Genomic DNA, 19856 nt, shown 5'->3' on the forward strand with positions numbered 1-19856 from the left:
GCGCATTGAAGAAGGATCCCACCTCTATGGGCAGCAGCAAACATGAACATGGGGGCTGGCTTAACTTTTCAGGCCTGGAAATGCAAGCTTGGGCCATAGGATTCAAGCCCTGTTGGGCCTCTGAAGTCTCTGTGCCTGGGTGAATAAGTGCTGTGGGGAGCTTAGAAGTACTCAAAGAGAACACCGTTCCTCTGGTATGGTAGTAAATTCTCTTTAACAAGCCGCTTTGCCCTGAGTATCCAATGTAGTCTTCTTCCAACCCCCGAAAGAGTGGATTATAAATAATAGCTCTTATGACTCGGTAGTTTGACATCCTAAAAAGTTCACGTGAACAATTTCTGGGAAAACATTTTAAGAGTCGTACCTATAAGGGTATGACACCACGTGTGACAAAAGTCTCCTGGGTCTAACTAAAACAAACACAATAGAAAAAACCCTTCTGTTCTGTTTGTAGTTTGCCTTCCTTACAAACCCTAGTTTAATTTTATAAACTGGTATAGGCTGCTTTGCTGGTCTTGGGAAAAAAAATCTAAACACACACACACACACACACACACACACACACACACACACAAATCTTCATTCGCCTTTGCTGGCATCCCCGACAAGGGGCACTGAGCGCTGGGTTGAAGAGCGAGGCCTCCCGAGTGCTTGAGATGGCAGTGACAGCCAGCGCCCGGGAGACATCCCACCAAGCACCATAGAATTTACGTTTCTGTGTTTGCAGCTAGCTAACTGAGAGACTGGAAAATAAACATTTCTCTCTTGGCGCGAAAAAGGGGGAAAAGAAAAAGAAGCAGTCTTATCTATGCATTGAGTTTTGCCACGGAGACAGCATGGCTTCCAAAGCAGTCTTACTGGGAAAGCCACAGATTTAGAGAGCCGTTTCAGAATGGCTCTCTCCTTATTTTCATTTTTCCCCTTCGCCGTGACTGGCTGCAAAATGACTACACAGTGCTGTCTGACTGGTTCCCCTGAAGGGGCAAATCTGGCTAAAGTGATGATCTTCCCCTGAGTCTCTCTGGAAGTATGAACTGGAGCACCTCGCTACTGCGGGCAGGCGGCTGCTGCGGCCCTCTCTCTCTGCTCCCTCCCCTCGGAAGAAAACTGGAGATAAATGAATGGCAGAATAAATAATTTATGCTAATGAAATTACTGCAATTAGTAGTTCTACAATGACCCTTTTAAAAGCCACAGCTGTTAGTGTCAGGAAGCGCTGTCACTACTGACCTTATCATAAGAGAAAGTGACAAATTAAGAATGCAGGAAAGACCAGTCACCAGTCATCAGAGGGGTCTGTTCTGGAACGATTCTGAGTTTTCTGAAAAACAGAGTGAATTACAACCAGCTGCTCCCTGGCTCCCTGAGCCTCCCATGCTGTGCCATTTTGTTAAGCCCCGATAACAATAGTTATTTCGCCCCATTGAGACAAGTTGTGTCGGGCCACTTCCAGCTCTCCCGGAAGCCACTTCCATCGGAGATTTACAAGTGAAACTGTTGTTTAAAAAAAAAAGGAGCTTTTCAGAGCTGCTGAGAAGCCTCCTCATAAAGATCATGGTTGGGCAGAAGCCAGGGAATTTTTTTTTCTCTTCCTGTAAGGAGGTTACTCTTGGCTGAGGAGGTGTTTGTCTGTATCATAGGTGAAAGTCCCTGTCAAAGCAAGATGGAGCAAGAGCAGATTTGTGCTTGGCTATTATTGGAGCCAAGCTGTTTGGAAAATAAAGTCCTCTAGGAAACACGACGCATATGACATTTATAGACTTGCTCGTAAATTTTGTTTCCTGAGTCCACTAGTTGCTAATAGGCATGCACGTCTCAAATCCCCTTGAGTTCAGTACAAGTCAAGATTTACATCCCTGAGTCTTGGCTTTGGACACACATTCTTCCTACTACCGGTGAGACGGGTTTTTCCCGCCAACCCGATTGTCCGTTTAGGGTGTGTGGTGATGTTAGGAGTCTGTGTGTTGTTGCGGAGGGAACATGTTCGGTTTGTAGTGCTGCCCTCGGCTCTGGCTGCGATATTGATGGTCCAGGTTTGGAAACGTTTAACCGCATCACCGGCCACTCGTGTGCAGTTTTCCTGAAGCTGCCTGAGTGCTATTGACAAGACTTTGGTAAATTATGTGTGACTTTGCAAAGAGTTGGTGTAGCTCATTTAATTCATATTAATTGATTTTTAGGCTTCCCTTGATTAATTGAACCTGGTTCATCTTGTGCAGAATGCAATAAATAATCATTAGAACGAGGGAGATGTGGCCGTACAAATTAAAAAGTTAACTATTCCAGAAGTCACAGAGGACGCAAGAAGGGGCAGGCGGGGACTCTGCAGGGGGAGGGGCTTCATGCTTTGTGTTTTGTTGGTGGTGTTTACTTCCCCCATATAAGAACAGAAGCGACCGTCCTTCGTGTTTTTTCCGTGTTTTCCCCCTCAGAATGAGTGGTGTAGATAGCTTACCCGTCCATTTTGTTTGACATGGGTACCCATAAAACTCTACTTCTCTGATTCAGCTTCTTTGCCACACACACACACACACACACACACACACACACACACACACACACACACACACACACACACCGGCTTTGTATTGATTCTTTTTGTCTAATGTTCAGCTTGAAAGTAACATCTCCCAAAAATAAGTATCCCTTGGAATATTGTCTTGCTCTTTTTTTTTTTCATTTTTCCCCCATATACCTGGTAGATAAAGGTTCAGTTGGGAAGATCTGGGCTTTGTCCATTCTGTTGGCTTCTGGGTTTGAAGCACATAGAAAAACACCCTTCATCCTGCCTGGCGAGAAGACGGTGAGGAAGTTGAGAACTCTATAGTCATCCATACAACCCTGTGGGTTTCTCATGAAGATATGAAGTAAAATTTCCTAGCTGCTACTGGGTAATTTGTCCTGGCTTTTAGAAAGAAAACACTGTATAATTTTTGGTGGTGGCGGTGGTTTTCCCCCACCCCACCCCCCACCACCACCCCGCCCTCCTCTATTTCCTAAATTACATTTTCAACTTGAAATGTAATATCTATGTTTCAGCCACAGCACAAGGATCCCATTAGCCTTTTCATGGCTCATGTCCACACCAGCGTAAGGGAGTTGAGCGCCTGGTATTACCAGAATGAGAGAAGGTACAACTACGCTACCCCGAAGAGCTTCCTGGAGCAGATATCACTGTTTAAGAGCCTGCTGAAGAAGAAACGAGGAGAGCTACAGGAGAGGAAGGAGCACCTGGGGAACGGCATCCAGAAACTACAAACCACGGCCTCACAGGTGTGGCCGGAGGGGCGGGGCGGTGCCTCTTCCTGAGGGGAGTCCCTACTCCTTCACAGGAAGCAAGGTTTCCCCTCTCTCTCTCTTTGTTTTCTTTCTTGCCTTTTTTAAATATTATCATATAATTACAACCTTCCCCCCTTCCCTTTGCTCTCTCCAAACCCTTTCCCACTCTCCCTCAAATCCATGGCCTCTTTTTATTTCTTTTTTGCTATTTGTTATTGCATGCATATATGTATATACATATATATTTCTAACTACAACCTACTCAGTCCATATAACTTTATATATATATATATATATATATATGTATGTATGTATGTATGTATGTTTTCAGGGCTAATCATTTGCCCCTGGACAATCAATTGATGGGTTCTTCCCTGGGGGAAAAACCCCTCTCTTCCTCCCACCTTTTCCTGGTTGTTTGTAGTTCTTCCTGCAGGATTGAAGCTTTTCCCCCCTTCCACTTTGGTATCTCCATTGATACCGTTCTTCTTCAACTCATGTAAGTATAGCCGCTAATGCTACTAGGAGATACAGTCTCGCAGCAAACTCCTGGATCCTCTGGCTTTTACAATCTTTCTGCCCTCTCTTGTGCAATGTTCCCTGAGCCTTAGGTGCAGAAGCATCTGGTAGATGTAGATATATTTGGAACTAGGCTCCACGCTCTGCATTGGATGGGTGGTGGTTTCCTTAGAGGCCTCTGTCTGTAGCAAAGAGAAATTTCCTTATGAGGAGTGGAGGCTACACTGATCTGTGGGCATAAGGACATATATTTATAGGTTGCTGTCGCCCCCCCCAAAGAGATGGAAGGTAAGTCCCCATTGCTGAAGATATTACACACTTCAGACACAGGGTCCAGAGAGCCCTGATCAGGAACCAACCTGAAAGTCACCTTCCTGAGGACTGGCTTTCATGGTACCATGCAAACTTCCAGGGCTGGGCAGTGGTGGAGCACGCCTTTAATCATGCAAACTTCCAAAGGAGCCAAGGAACCAACAGTCCTCCCTGGCTATGACATCTGTGAACCACATTAACAACCAGCATGGCACCATAACCCCAAGGATACAGTAACGGCACACATACCTTGGCAGTCACCAACATCTCTCTAATACGACTTAAGAACTGCTTAACGATAGTGAAGCCATGCCTGGTCCTGGAAACATAGATTACCACTCAGTGCTAGTGGGGCCATAGTTATAGGAAAATCTACAATCACTACTTACTTACTAAACCAGCATAGTCACTAAGTTTTCTCTTTGAAGCAGCGTTAACCCAGTTGTGTGGTATGCCTAGTTCTGCCTTGCATAGTTTGAAGACGGGGTGGGGGCTGGGGGCCGAAGGCACTTGCTTTTGTGAGAACAGTGAACAGCGTGGACTTCAATGCAATCATGAATCACTTTCCCATTCCCTCTCTGACTTCTTGGGCTCTGGCTCAGGGATTTGGCCATTTTGCCAGGATGGAAATAGGATTCCTTCTTGTCTTAGACACTCAACCCCTGTGAGGCCATCATGACCTACCTGGCTGATGACTATAGAGTGGCCTATTTTAGCCCCCAGCTCTCTCAAACATCCTAGCCTCTGTCATCAGGCTTTTTCTACATCAGACTATGGCACTCCGTCCTAAAGGGTAAATCAAGAGTTGGTACAGGCTGGGACTCTTGTTTCATTGTTAAAGTCAAAACCAAGTGGGTATCACTACCGCAATGTTAGGAAGGAGATTCAAAGAATTTAGGATAGAGAGAGCTGGAGCCTGGGACTTGAAGCCTATCTGGGTCATTCTAACGTTGTATGCTGTCCACAGTGTCACACAGCCTCAGTGGGCCAGGCGACGGGGATTAGGTTAAGAGACCGGGACGTTGACTAGTAGCCTGGCCTTCCTCTGTGATAACTGAACTCCTAAGCTACAGTAAATTTTCATCGCTGGTCATCCCAACGCTGAACATTGCTGGCAACTATCAAAAGATCCATCTTCAGGCCCGCCCATGTGTTTCATGAAAGACAGTGTTTTGTAGGGAGAGTTTTCCCTCAGAGGGCCGGGTGGCCCATCAGTGCCGAGGGCAGAAGTTAGACAAGTGCCTGGCTGAGAACATATATTGGCACCTGTTCACCCTGAGAGGGGAATCTCTGGCTGTGATTTCATAGTACTTTTTGGGTAGAAGTTCTACTTGGTCTTTTCCCACATAGTTTCACAGACCAAAACTTGCGTCTGATGAAACCCAGGAGTCGGTGAGTAGTTGGTTGTGGTCGGGAAAGACACACCAGAAGGGGAGAGTTTTCAGAAAGGTCCCTGAAGGGTGTCTATACTGATATACCTGCTCCTTTCCCTTCAAAGAATGACTTTACCCTCCTGCTTACACACATCGTCTTATCCTGCCACTCTTGTTCTTTCCCTGCCTGCTTCTCCTAGTCTCCCTTAAATCAAGACCCCTTTCTCTAGTAAAGGTTTCCTAGGTGTCCTGTTGAGCCAGAAAGATGGCAAAGATGGCTGTATGTTATAACACTTAGGTCCCTTTGAATGATATCCCACACTGAGCCTATTGACTTTGCCCCAGGAAATAATAGTGTTGTCACCCAAATTGAGCTGTCAGTTTCCTTGCCTGTGGCAAAGAAAAATAATGTCTCTGCCACACTTCGAGTTGCCTTCCCAAGTACCAGGCCTAAAGGCAAATAACATAGCATCTTGGGTAGGCCTCGAGCTGGTGATGTCTCAGCCAATGAAGCGAAGGAGAGAACCCATGGCTTCTTGGCCACCCCATCAAAGTATTGATGAGTTGAGGATGGGGAAGAAGAGGGAGGAGGAGGAGCAGCCACTCCACTGTCTCTGCAACTACAGGACTGCCTGGGGTCTCAATTGTTCCCATCACCTAAAAACTATAGGAAGGAGCTATGTGAAGACATGTGAAGCCTTGGGTTAAGGAATGTAGCCGGATCCTCTTTGTTGGGTGTTTGTTTGTACATGGACTGCTTCTGATGTCAGAAGAGTAGTTGAAATACTTGACAGTTATTTGGCGGTTTTATATGAATCAATTTATTATGTCAGGGAGGCATGGTTTCCCAGTGTGGAGACTTGAGTACAAGACCAGATTGTATTTGAGACCAAGTTGCCCTTTTCTCTGGATTTGTCTACCTGAAGCACGATTGTGGGGGTTGTATTTCAAAGTCAGCTGCTTCCTTAGAAACTGGAAGTAGGGCTTGAAACTGTACTACTCCCCTGCCCCATCCCACTCCTACATGATGCCCTGGATTGTAGTAGTTTCAGCCACTAAAAGAACACAGGAAGGCCTAAACAATCAGCCCTGGCGCAATGGTGTACACCCTGGTGGTGCTTGCTGCTTGGCAGAACATAGGTAGATGACTGAGTTTGGATAGGGATCGCAAACTTTACCTGGAATCACTGCAGCCAGATGTGCTCCACAGACAAAAAACCAACAAGGTGTCCTTAACTGAGTCGATATAAACGGTTGAGGCTGCTTCAGCCATCTGCGAGCTTAAGAGGTAGCAATGGCGCCTGTACTCCGACGAAGTAGGAAGAACAGTTATCACAGCTTCATAACGGTTTTTGAGGCTGGGGTCAGGGCCTTTCAAAGTCGTTCTCTACTTTGGCTTCTGCTTTGTTTTAAACCAACTCATGACCCAGACGGTACATGCCGCACCCAGGAGAGTCTCAGCTAGAAAAGGGGCAGGGCCACCCACTTCAGGTGACGTCTGTTGGGGTCACAGAAACATTGGTGCTGTTCGGTGGTGAGCCAAAGGAGAAAATGCACATGTACAGTACCCACTGGGTTTCTGCAACCCGTGCCGTGTTGGTACCCAAAGAGCCCACATGGCCTCCATCCTTCTCGTTGGTACTAAGTTCTATATTGGACGGTCTGTGTGGCTCCCCACTGACACCACAGAGGAGGGTAAAACGAAGAAAGCGGTTCCATGTTGGGTGGGTAGAGGTAAGACTGGCCGGCCACACTGCAGTAGGCAGCCATACGCGATGAAAATCAGCTCCTATCTTTAAGTTATCCAGACGTACAGCAGCTTCCCTTTGAGGATACGGGAAGCTATCCCAGGAGTCAATAAGCTCATTGTCCCATGGCCTTTGTGATCTTCAGCCTGGAGTCCTGAGTTGGCAAAACGCTCTGATGGACACCTCTGTTAGCGTTTCCCTGAGCATACAGGTTGAGCTGCCAAGATAAACCCCTGCCCGACACACCGTGGCCCCGCGTCCTAGGAAGCAGTCTTCTGTCTTTCTCTTGCGGAAAGATGAATGAGACTACATTCCAGCAAGTGAAAGTAGAAGTCAAATCAGGCTAGAAACAGACCAGGGTGCCCTGCACCGCTAGGGACCCCAAACCCACACCAAAGACAGCTGTGTCCTCTTTAGAAGTGGCTCCAAAGTGACGACTTTTCCTTCTTCAGGTGGGGAATCTGAAAGCCAGGCTGGCCTCTCAAGAAGCCGAGCTCCAGCTCAGAAACCACGACACAGAAGCTCTGATCACAAAGATCGGGCTTCAGACGGAGAAAGTGAGCCGGGAAAAGGCCATCGCCGACGCAGAGGAGCGAAAGGTCAGACTCATTCCACCATTTAGAGTGCTGAGCTATATTTAGTGCAAAATAAACCTTTGTAGGTGAACAATCTTGAACAACTTCCTCTCCAGGGAGCATAAAGTCTCAGGAATTATTATACTTACACATGTAACAGCATTTCACACCGTGATTACCACTTGACCTTTCTTTACATTATGCATTTTCCCCAACCTTTTAGCTCTTTAATGACATGAAAGAACAATAAATACTGAGCTCATTCAAGCATATAATGGATGTGGATCTTGTACATCAGGCCTATTTGTAATACAGTAAAGGTCAGGGAGTCACCGCTGAGGTTTCTAAAGGCTTCCAGTTTTTAGGCAAATTGAACAACTCAATTGTTAACAAAGCCCATTCCGTCACTTTTGCGAGATGGTTTCCAAGTTCCGCATTTTAATAGCACAACCAAGCGTTCACGATGAAGCCCTAAGCTAAATGTGGCCTTTCCAACCGGACCCGGGCCCTCGTGTTATATGCGATGGTGGAGTCTGCTCTCGGAAACAATAGCCCTTTGAATCGTGTGGGTGCTGCTTTCTTTGGATTTGAGCTTCTAGCATCCAACAGGAAGCGTAGTTAATAGACACTCATTCGTTGAAATTAATAAATGCTTTATTATTTGGGGCTAAAGATTATAATCAGGGCTATTTAATTAAGAGCTGAAAGTTGCCTGTATCCCATAACCACAAGCCAGTGGCCCTTACTCTGTTGTTCTGCATTTCATCGTACCAGTAAACCTAAGATTTTTTTTTATGGTGATGCCAGTTATCCTTGGACAATCAAATAGTTTCCCTCTCTTTTCTGATATGCAGTGAGAGCACTTTGTCTTGAGCAACCAAAGATTTGAAAAGTACATTGGAAAAACTCTATACGAGAACCACAATGCAGCATTCTTGTAGCAATGAGAGAGTCATTTGACTCAGCCAACAGGCATAAAATTCCTAATTTTGGTAACAGATGCTGCCACCAAGTTTCAGATAAGTGCAGCATGCCTTTCAAAGTATATTATGAAATTAAGCAACCAGGTTTCATAGGTGGTGGGATTATCAGAAACTAATCCCACTCAGGGGATCTGTTTATGGTATTACACAGTTATGTGATACTCTAGCAATAAAAATGACTAGTAGTTATTAACCCATCACCATGGATACTGATTGGAAATCTTGAAATACATCAGAAATTTGGGATATTCCCCCCATATTTTTTATGTAAATTCCTAAGGTAAAATTACCAGTATAAAGGAAGAAAAGATTATTTTAGCCAATTAAAACATGTCTGATAGGTTACTTGATGAATTGTATTCAGTGTAAAAAAGAAATATACTATTTTTATATCCAATATGTACCAAGAAGTATTAAAAATGCTTACATTTTCATTTTGTCAGTAGTTGTCTGTGTGTGTGTGTGTGTGTGTGTGTGTGTGTGTGTGTGTGTGTATTTCATTGTTTTGGTTTTGGGGGCCTGAGCACTGTCCTAAGTTCTTGGGAATATTTGACAACCAAGGAGTCTTTGCATAGCTTACATTGCAATGGGAAAGCAGTGTGTTGAATTGCTGTGACCAGAATGAGAGGTTTAAGCAGTAGGTTTACTTTTTTCAAGTTCTGGACACTGGCTTGGGCTCTTCTGAGGACTCTCCATGGCTTATCGATGGCCAGGCCTCTCCTATGAGAGTTCTAATGCCTGGTGTGTAGAAACGCCTTCCTTCTCTAAGGATACCAGGGAGACTAGATTAGAGACTATCTTAAAGAACTCTTTTTGACTTTACTTCTGTGTCACTCCCGTCCCCAGATGTAACCACATGCTGGGATATGGGAGTGGAGGTGTCCGCAAAATAATTTGGAAGGGTTTGATTCAATGTTCCCCCGACACACTTTGGACAGAGTCTCGTGTTTTCCTAGGCTGGTCTTGAGCTCACTACATAGCCGAGGATGACCTGGAACTTCTGATCCTCTTGGTTATACTTATAAGGCATCATGCTTGGTTTATGTAGTGCTGAGATTGATACCAGACTTTCTAGAATGCTAGGCAAGCCCTGTACCAACTAAGCTATATTCCCCAGACTCAGCTTTTAGCATGAAGTTCTGGGGACTCTGTAATCAGCACAAAATTTTACGAAAATTTTCAAGGAGTGGTAGATAGAGTGGTATCTTGCCTTGTCAGTGAACTTGTAGCAGTGGCCACACCCTTTGGGCGTGGTTTTAGGGGCCCAACGTGATCCTTTTCAGGTAGAGGAACTCCGGGGGCTCCTGCTCTCTTGGGTCTCAGAGAGCATCAGAAGGGCAGAGACTGCATCTTCTGGAGCAGGAAGGCCATGGTGGTTATTTATCTAATCTTTGTAAGCTTTTCCCTAATAAAACACCCATTTTATTATTTACCTTGGGTCTGGTGGACTCATTTAAACCACGCCTTCAATTGGCACCCAACATGGGTTGGTTCCCACGATGCAGATGGCCAGCTGCATTGAAGGCAGGGGTTTAAATGATCTCAGGTAGACTAGAGAATGACAGAAGGTTTCTGCTGTACCCGAGGATGGGACTGTCTCCAGTCCCCCCACCTTAGCATCATGGTAGAAGGAGAACAGATAAGCTAGGCAGTGCATGAAGCTCGTTGCCCTTCTCTAGGCTGAGCCTTGCAACCATTCAGCGGAGGGAGTTGTTTGCTGTGGCTAACTGAGTCACTGAGATTAATCAGCCTTTCAGCACTGTGATATTGTTGTGTTTTAGGGTGAAAAGTAATAAGAATGAAAAGAGAACTCATCAACCTGGAGTGTTTTCCTCATTTGTGAGATCGCCTCATCTGTGAAAATTACCCAAAGGAATAGTACCCTATGAACAGTCTAGGAGGCCGAGGAACAAGAAAAAAATCTTCACAGTTTCGCCTAGTGCCAAAAAAAAAATCTATTACTATAGGGTCAAAGAAAAATAATTTTTAAATGATACCATTATAAATGTTATAAGGGACATCAGTAAACCCTCTGCTATCTTTACGTGAGATAAATATGCCCGAGATAGTCCCTCACATACACTTTCATCTGTGATAGTGTTCTCTAACACACTGTCAGTTGTATGTTTAGAATCGCCATGGTCTACTTTTTAGGCCTGCTGGGGAGGTGTGGTTTTGGAGGAGTTCTTAGTAAGCGTGCAGAGTTTCCTTATTTACTTTAGCAGCGGCTCTGTGTGTGTGTGTGTGTGTGTGTGTGTGTGTGTGTGTGTGTGTGTGTGTGTGTTAGCAGGAGATCACATATGTACCCTGAACCAATTATGTACATAAAAGGTACAGTACACAGCAAGATAATCAGGAGAAGGCTAATTACCACTAATAAACCTGCAGCAGACAGCATAATTTGTCGTGAGCCGTGTTTAATTTGACGGCTTGGTTGAACCTGCTCGTTCCAAACACGTATGAAGACATGTACTTTTCTTCCAATTTTACATCTCACAATGACCTTCACCCCAAGTACTGTCCCGCTGGGACTTGATCCTGGTGCCCAGTGCCACAGCTTGAAACTCAAACCTGCCGGGGATAAAAATTCATTCTCACTTGGTGTTAAAATTCTGTAGCATTCTGAGGAGGAGGAGATAGACCTCCAGCTTCACATACTGGATTGGTTCAAGTCACCAGCTCAGCTTCCCATGGGGCAAGCTGAAGCAGAGCTCTGTCAAAAGGACAGACAACAGGAGAGTGGGTGTCTGGGGTATTCTGTTACCTATGAAACACTTGGGTACGTCAGTGGCTTCTTTCATGGAAAGCCACTAGCTAATTTTTTCTTTTCTTTTCTTTTCTGTTTTTTTTTTTTTAATCCTGTCTGTGGTGAAGCATGCAACCCATGACCACAGAGCAAGGGATTTTCTGTTCTGAACAAAAGAGCTCCACACATATTTGTGTGCGTGTGCACGCACATGTGTTTATACGTGTATGGGTGAATGAATGTGTACTAATGTGAACAAGCACATGTGTGAGAGAGGCCAGAGGTCTTGTGTGTCCTTGTGTGTCAAATCTTAGGAGTCATCGTCTTGGCTTTTGAAACAGGGTCTTTCACTCACTTTAAGCTCACCAGTCCACTGGCCTGTGAACCACAGGGAGCGTCTGTCCAACTCCCTAGTGATGGGATTGCCAGCTCTTCTATGTGGTGTTGTGAGGACCAAACTCAGGGCCGTACGCTCATCAGCAAGCTCTGTACTAACTGAGCCATCCCTCCCTGGCTCTTGCCCATACTCTAAAGGGAATGGCCACGGGAGCTGCGAAACAGACACCGGCAATAATTAGATGGAGAATTATAAATGCTCTGTGAACCAGCTTCCTGGTCCAGCCTGGGTTACCTTTTAATGGAAAGAGCACTAAGATTGGGAGGGGGAAGAAGAGTAAAAAGCAGAAAGATGCTGCTTACTCCTTGTTTTTTTGTCTGTTTATGCTTTGTTTTGTTTAATTATTAGTAGCCTCTTATAAGCAAATGACTAGAAGCTCTTTTTTGGAGCACATTGGTATTAAATCTCTTTGGTTTTGAGTTCATCGATGTACGCTTGCTTCACAAAGCTCTCTGGGTATACTGTGCTGATGGTAAATTACCCACCTGTTGAAAAATATAGACAAATGTGTTGCCCAGAAATGCATCCAAGTCAGTCCATGCTTGGCGCTGGAGATCTCTGAGATAACATTGGGGGGGGGGCGTGGCTGGGGGCTTACCTCTCTAATTATCCTCTCTAAATAGGTGGCGGCCATTCAAACCGAAGTATCCCAGAGGCAGAGAGAGTGTGAGGCTGACTTACTCAAGGCAGAGCCCGCACTGGTCGCTGCTAAGGCTGCGCTCAACACACTCAACAGGGTAATCTGGTTTCTTGACCATGGTGGGATTTTGGGTTTGTTTGTTTTTTTTTAAATAGTCAGAGATTATGAGAGTTTGAACAATGGGACAAAGGGGATGGCTCATGTAGCCACACAGCCTTGCAAAAGGGCAGAGCCCATCAAAGTTTATCAAACCTTTGAGGTCATCTTTATAGTTCCTCTCCTCCCTCCACCCATGTCATTCTCTAGGTCAGTGTGCCTTAATTCTCTTTTTCTGCTTTGAATGTGCTAAGTACAAGACATCTCCTTCTTAAACCACAGTGAATCTCAACTGGGAGGGGCGTCCCGTGGATGCCGGGGTGTCTTTTCCTACCGTTTAATTCTCTCAGTGCAGAACACTGGCTGACTGGCAATGCAGTTAGTGATTGAATTGTAACGAGAGCAAGGGAAAATACTCTGGAGTACGAATTAGCAACTATCCTAAGTACTTATTACTGCCTGTTGTCCCCCTGCGCCCCCCAGAGTAATACCCTCCCAAACATTGCTAGCACTGGGGAGTCTCCAGCCCTTTAGCCTCCCAGAAGGCACTTTGATGAGTAAATGATTGCTCTAGTCATTCACATTATGGGCTACTTTGAAAACTAGCTGAGGGATTCTTTATTTCCTCTCAAATATACAACAATTTAGTAGGACCCACTCATAGTATCAGTGGTGGGAGCGAAGATCCCAAGATCCCCACCATTTTCCCAGCACCCTGATTCTCGTAGGAGAGACACAGCATGCATTCACCACAAGGCACTGCAGGGGAGCCCGTGGGCAGCGTTATTTTTAAAACCTGCAGATAATCTTGTTCTGACGTGTTCTGGGCCACCAGAGAAAATCCTAGGAAACTGCTAGGCCTGAGTTTCTTAAGATTCAGCTCTAAAGGCAGGAGGATCTAAATTTCACCGCTTTTCTGAGAAAAATCCTCAGTTCCTTCAGGGATCTTTTTTTTTTTCAAAGAAAGTAATTCTGATTAAGAGCCTTGTTGTAAGAGTTTTATAGTATTATCGTAAAACTGGAAATTTGTTAAGAATATAATTGTACCATGAGAGATTATCATGCTTATTCTAATGCCTTTAAAAATGATATTGTTCACTATTAGTGAGCAAAACAGGAAATGCTCACAGTAGGTGAAACACACTGAGACACCCGTGACTCATTGAACAGAACAGTCATAAGCGTTGATAGAAATCATAAAAATAATCAAAGTGAAATTAGTAGAAAAGTAACTGACTGCCTCTGGCTAATGGAATGTTTATTTCTTTCTGTCTTTCCCTAAATTTGCAAGGTTTTTTTCCCCCTCCTCTAAATATATTTACTCTTTGTACGTGAGACTGCCTGCATGGCTGCTCCGTGATATGGTTAAGGTTTTTATTGTAAATATGAGGAGAGAGAGAGAGGAGAGTAGCCAGAAGCATCTAGAAGAGTCTAGAGCAGAGAGAGAGAGAGAGAGAGAGAGAGAGAGAGAGAGAGAGAGAACTAGACTGACTACTCCCTGCAGAGTAGACATGACTCTCTGTGAGAGAGGAGAGAATAACCAGAGATGGAGAATAGAGAAAGCATAGTGAGATAGCAGGGACAGAGGGAAACCCCTAGCCTTTGTATCCGGGAGGTGGGAAGCCCATCGGCTATTATTATGGAGGTGTTGAGATGTACTCTTGATACTGAGGGAGCCCGGAGGCTGGCATTGAATCTGATACGCAACCACAGGTAAAGGAAATGACTCCCTTTGACAGATGGGAACTGTTTTCGTAGGTTCTAAGGAATGCTGGATTTTATCTAACCAACAGACATCCTCCAATAGTCCAATCTGAGCTCATTTCTAGTTATTTGGAGGCCCCGAGACCCAACACTCTTTAATCAAACAAACAAAACAGTATCGCCTGCAGTGTAGAACTGGGCTGTGTCTGAGTGATGGAAAACCCTAGTTAACCAGATATCAACACTCATTAGCACTCTGTTCTGGCTTTAGCGCCCATTCCATTCTTTGTATAAATAGATAGCTTTGGGTATAAAGGAGCAGACTCCCATTTGGTTTTGCTTTTAAATCATGCATTGTGGAACTACATGTACTTCTAATAAGTACTATTTCCTGCCCCAGAGTATCTCTCGTCTCATTATAATTTGACCACCAAATCCATTGTCAGTGAGTCTGCACCGAGGGAATTAAACAGTAGGAAAGACACTCCAGCATCCACCGTTGAGATTCGCCGTGGTTTAAGGAAGAGATGTCTGCACTTACACAGTTAAAGCAGAAAAACAGAAGACACGCTGACCTAGAGAATGATATTTATAGGGAGGGCCAAGTGTATTACATAGTGGGATAGAATCCATACATAGCCTATGCATACCCAAAATCTCCTGGCTTCTGTCCCCAGGGTTCTACAGGACTGTTTTGTTTGTTTGTTTGTTTTCCCTTGAAAGCAACAAAATTGCAGGGATGTTCCCAGAATATCAGAGCATTGCCCAGGCAGAACCGAGGCCACTGTAATCCCAAATTGGAGATCCCAGACTGCAAGAAACTGTTAGGAAGTGGGGGGCGGGGCGTAGGAGGCACCTGAATATCAGCCTGGAAACTGAATGCTGCCCCCCTGCCTCAGCCCTCATCTTCTGTGTGGCTGCTTTGTTTCAGGTTAACCTCACTGAGCTGAAGACCTTCCCCAACCCCCCAGATGCTGTTACCAATGTAACTGCTGCTGTGATGGTCCTCCTGGCTCCCCGTGGCAGAGTGCCAAAAGACAGAAGTTGGAAAGCAGCTAAAATCTTCATGGGGAAGGTGAAAAGTTTCTGCACCCTGATAAGCCTCTTCGCCGATGCAGCTATCCAAGTCAGACCAAAGCAAACCAAACTTTAAAAGCCCACGTTTAACGGATATAATGCACTTGGATGGGCCTCCATCCCTCCTCAGAGAGAGGGGACGGGAAAGAGACCAAACCACACACCTATTTTCTGGGAGGGGGGTGCAGTTTAAATACCCTGTGGGAGTGGTCTTGAACATCTCTCGGGGAGGGATCATCATTTGGTGGGCTTTCTGAGATTCAGGAGGGTTTGGAGGAAGATGGGGGGGTGGGGCTTGGGTGGAACTTCCACCAGAACATTCCAGACTCTTTGGGTATGAAGCTTCCACCATAACAAAAGGTGTCATCAGCCAAAGTGGCAGGAAAAAGAAAATCTCAATGACTTCCATATCATTCTCATTAGTACAGATATACTTGACAGAAGAAAAAAAAACAATGTTTAAGTCAATTTTCAGTCAAAAGATACCATCTCCATAGCTGGCCAGTGTCAGCAGCCACTGTTCCTTAGACTGTCGCCTAGCTTCTGCTGGCCAAGTTGGAGGTCAGCATGGGGTCATGGCGTACCTAAGTCAATGCCAGCAGCAAGTGGAAGGTTGCTAATTATTTGCAAAATTATGAAAGCGGCTAAGTGTAGGAGGGAGAAAATTACATGGATTTTCTTAGGCTGGAAGAAAAAAATGTTACTAATGTACTAGAAGGTGAAGCAGAGGGGCATTGGGGTATGTGTTTTTTTGCTCTTTCTTTCCTGCCTTTCTTTTCTTCAAACTGTGAGCACCTCCTGTGCTGGCACAGAATATTTTACCCTGGTACAGAAGAGGTTTTAAAAGTGTCCATTGCTAATTCTAACTTCGTACTGTAAAGGCTGAAAAAGCCAAGCCGCGGGTAAATGCAGCTTGCCAATTGTGCCTTTGTAATGCGAGTCCTAAAAGCTGATTTTAACTTTTGATCTTGGAATTTTCTCTGCAGCCAGAGCAGGCTCATTGCAGTAAGTCCTTTTACTTTTGCTTTACAGGTTGATGACTTCCTACAAGCGCTAATTAACTACGATAAAGAGCACATTCCAGAGAACTGTCTGAAAGTAGTGAATGAACAGTATTTGAAAGACCCAGAGTTCAATCCAAACCTGATTCGGACCAAATCTTTTGCAGCAGCTGGTCTCTGTGCCTGGGTCATCAACATCATCAAATTTTATGAGGTAAAGGTCTTTAGTCAGTGGTTTCGGGTGCTGAGCACCAAGGGCTATGAAGATTGATTTCTAAAATCGTTTTCTCTCTTTTGACTGTTGCATCCATATGCAACAATGTATCATGATCCTATTCGACCCCCATTACCATCTCTTAACCTCCTTCTCCTCCTCACTCCTCTTGCTCTGCTTACATTCCCAGCTACTCCCCGTTCTTCATGTCTTCAGAAAGAAAAAATGGACTCCCTGAGTTAAATTGGGGGTTGTTTGTATGAACACAAGTTTGGGGGGGGGGAACTGTTTAGTAAAAGGATGGCCGACTTAACCAGCTGCTACATTACTTAAGAAAGTGACACCCCTTACCTGGCAGTAGCTTGCCTAGGAGGGGTGGTGCCTCGTGAGTCGTTCCTCCATTCATGAGAGAAATCTCGAGTGGCCCGATCTTGTGCCTGTCTTGTGCAGAATCCACAACTGCTCTTGAGTCCCTGAGTGCCACGGCCTGAGTGCTTCATAGCATCCCTCTCTCTCCTCTAGCTTTTGTTTTCTTTCTACAGTATTCCCTAGGACTCGGAAGGGGGTAAGTAAGGTGGATGATTTGCTTACACCCAGTCACTTATGCTCAGCCCTTTGACCACTTATGAATCTCTGCCATCACCATCTCCCCATAAGCAGAAGTCTCTTGGGTCTAGGCTGAACAGGAATGCTAGCACGTGGGCACAAACAAGACTATTTATAAAGACAGTGTAGCTAAGTGAGTGTCCCTAGCAAAAAGACAAACAAACAAACAAAAAACCGACAATAGCAGTTTCTTTCGCTGTAGCTCCGGAACCTCTCTAACCATAGGGTTCTACCCAAATCTACAGTCCCAGCACATTTGCCCTCCTGTAGAGTGGGCCTTAAGCCCAGCCAGAATAATTGTTTCCTCCTGAGTCCACCAACTGCACCCATGGGTATCTCTTGTATGGAAGGTCAGTATTGTAGAATGCAGAGTCCGTAGCAGTCTCTACTATCAGGTTAGTTTTTGCATTGGCAGAAACCGTAAAGTTATTTACCGCTTTAGTTTTTGGAAGAAGGGCATATAATCCTAAGAATGAGAGGTAGTGTGTCAGAGTTAAAAATAATTCTAAGCAGGAAGATAATTTGTTGGAGAGCATTCACTTTCGTAGGGGAGGGTGGCTAGCTAGTTTCAGCTCTTTAAATACCTTTTCTTCTTAAACAGACAACTGGCTTACATATATAAAATATGTTAATACTGAAAAATCATTTTATGTTGACCTGGAAAATCTACAAGTCTGAATTCATACTGAATTAAATGAAGCCCCACCGTTGGAGTTAACATCTTTATTGTAGGTAGAGAGAGATGAAAAAAATAACTGTTTTGGTGTTTAAATGACATTAATTTTACCTTTTGTACTGTGGGAAAAAATGCAAGAATAGATGACCGTTTCGTTTATTCATTCATTCACCCAATATTTATCACCTGCCAACCGTGTCTCCAGCCCTTCTCACAGCACAAGATACAGAAAGGGAACCAACTATGTGGCGACCTGGACTCTGAAAAAAACAATTCATTTTGTTGCGGGGTGCTGTGTGTCGTAACCAGATTCCACATTACAGCACGAAAGCCAGTCATAACGTCATTCCCCAAATTATCATCATGTGACCTGGCTATATGTCTCTCACGGGGTGGGGCCTGTGGAAGCAGACCTCGATTGCTGGGTTCAGCTAATTCCCAGGGTGGGGAGATGAATATAGAACTGCACTGTGTTGCTTCTCTATAGACTAGGAAATGGCATCTGATCCACGCCGACCATTCAAACATATACATGGTGCAATGAGAAGCTCCTATCAGAAAGTGAGATATGTGGCTGGTAAGGTGTGGGATAGCTCTCCTTGCCTTCCCATTCAGAGAGTTATCTCTACCCTCAGCTCTCTGCCATCTCAGGCTAGACCTTGGCTCTACCTGCCTGGTTAGGCAGCTCCAGTGGGCGTTAACTGTTTTAGGACCAACTGATTTTAGTACGTTGATGGCACTTGGCTCACATGACATTCTATGCTAGTATTCATCACTCTAAAAGTCCAGAATAAGTGAGTGATGGGAGAGCAGAGATCCTGTGGAAGGCCTTGTCTGCCGAGGCAGCCAATGGCAAAGAGACAAAGAGCAAACCGCTCTCCTCTCCGGGGACTTACTGTGGAGTGTGGGGTTGGAGGGTTACTGTTCCCTTCCATCTGTGTTGCCTTCTGAGTGAGCCTCCCCTTACCCCCCCCCCCGTATGGATTTTCAGGTTTACTGCGATGTGGAGCCCAAACGCCAGGCATTGGCCCAAACAAACTTAGACCTGGCTGCAGCTACAGAAAAACTAGAGGCTATCCGGAGGAAGCTTGTGGTAAGCATCGCCTAGAAGACCGGCGTTCCCTTGAGGAAGTTCCTGTAAGGGTCTCAGGATCCCACCCGTACACATAGCCACACCCGCACTTTAGCAAACAGAAAAGAACTTGGTCTTTGATGAGTACATTCACCGACATGCTAACTTTGGGGATATTCCAATTCTTGGTCTGCTGGACTTACACTAGCATAGTTTGCTCCTGTACTTCAGTAGGTTTCCCGGTCTAGCAGAAGGAACAAAGTAACTGACATCAAGACCCCCCAGAGCCTGATTCACTGGGTTGGGCCCATTGTTTACAATTCCACCTATACAAGTTGGTTTACCTCTGTTGACAGAGGTTTTTCTCGTCTGTTACTGGGTATAAACTGAGAACCCCTCATCCAAAATCCAAATGCTTCAAGGTCCAACGCTTTTTTTTTTTTTTTTTTTTTTTTTGGTGTTACCATGATGCCTCAAGTGGGGCATTTTGGATATCCAAGGTTTTAAATTAGGAATGTTCTTTCTGTAAAAATCTTTGTAAGTATTCAAGTACCTCAGATGTCCCCCAAATCTTATAGGGACTCTCAGCCTGTATAGTAATGGCATCTTGTTAAGCAGATCATCATGCCTAAATGCATAGTTCATATTAATTTATTTTAACAGCTTAACATGTAGTCATGTTTACGCACTCAATGCCTGGGGAATATCTATAGCTATGAACATCATCAGCACCATTACTGGTTTTGTAAACATGCCAGTCCTGTGGTGTGACATTCTAAGCCCATCCAAATGCAACTACGGTACCAAGTACTATATGATCCAGGGATGCTGGGGAGTT

At 44.9% G+C, this 19856-nt stretch overlaps 1 protein-coding gene across 1 annotated transcript in view; it reads left to right on the forward strand.

Moving 5' to 3' along the window:
- The window catches only part of Dnah11 (dynein axonemal heavy chain 11), a 308279-nt gene that overhangs the window by 198670 nt on the left and 89753 nt on the right, over positions 1 to 19856 (forward strand). Inside the window, exons 56-61 of the mRNA XM_040742314.1 lie at positions 3040 to 3273; positions 7684 to 7830; positions 12556 to 12669; positions 15304 to 15447; positions 16482 to 16664; positions 18938 to 19039. Coding sequence (XP_040598248.1) covers positions 3040 to 3273; positions 7684 to 7830; positions 12556 to 12669; positions 15304 to 15447; positions 16482 to 16664; positions 18938 to 19039 — 924 coding nt within the window. The remainder of the gene's footprint in view (positions 1 to 3039; positions 3274 to 7683; positions 7831 to 12555; positions 12670 to 15303; positions 15448 to 16481; positions 16665 to 18937; positions 19040 to 19856) is intronic.

This window comes from Mesocricetus auratus, unplaced genomic scaffold (assembly GCF_017639785.1).
Source record: "Mesocricetus auratus isolate SY011 unplaced genomic scaffold, BCM_Maur_2.0 Super-Scaffold_15014, whole genome shotgun sequence".
NCBI classification, from domain to species: Eukaryota; Metazoa; Chordata; class Mammalia; order Rodentia; family Cricetidae; genus Mesocricetus; species Mesocricetus auratus.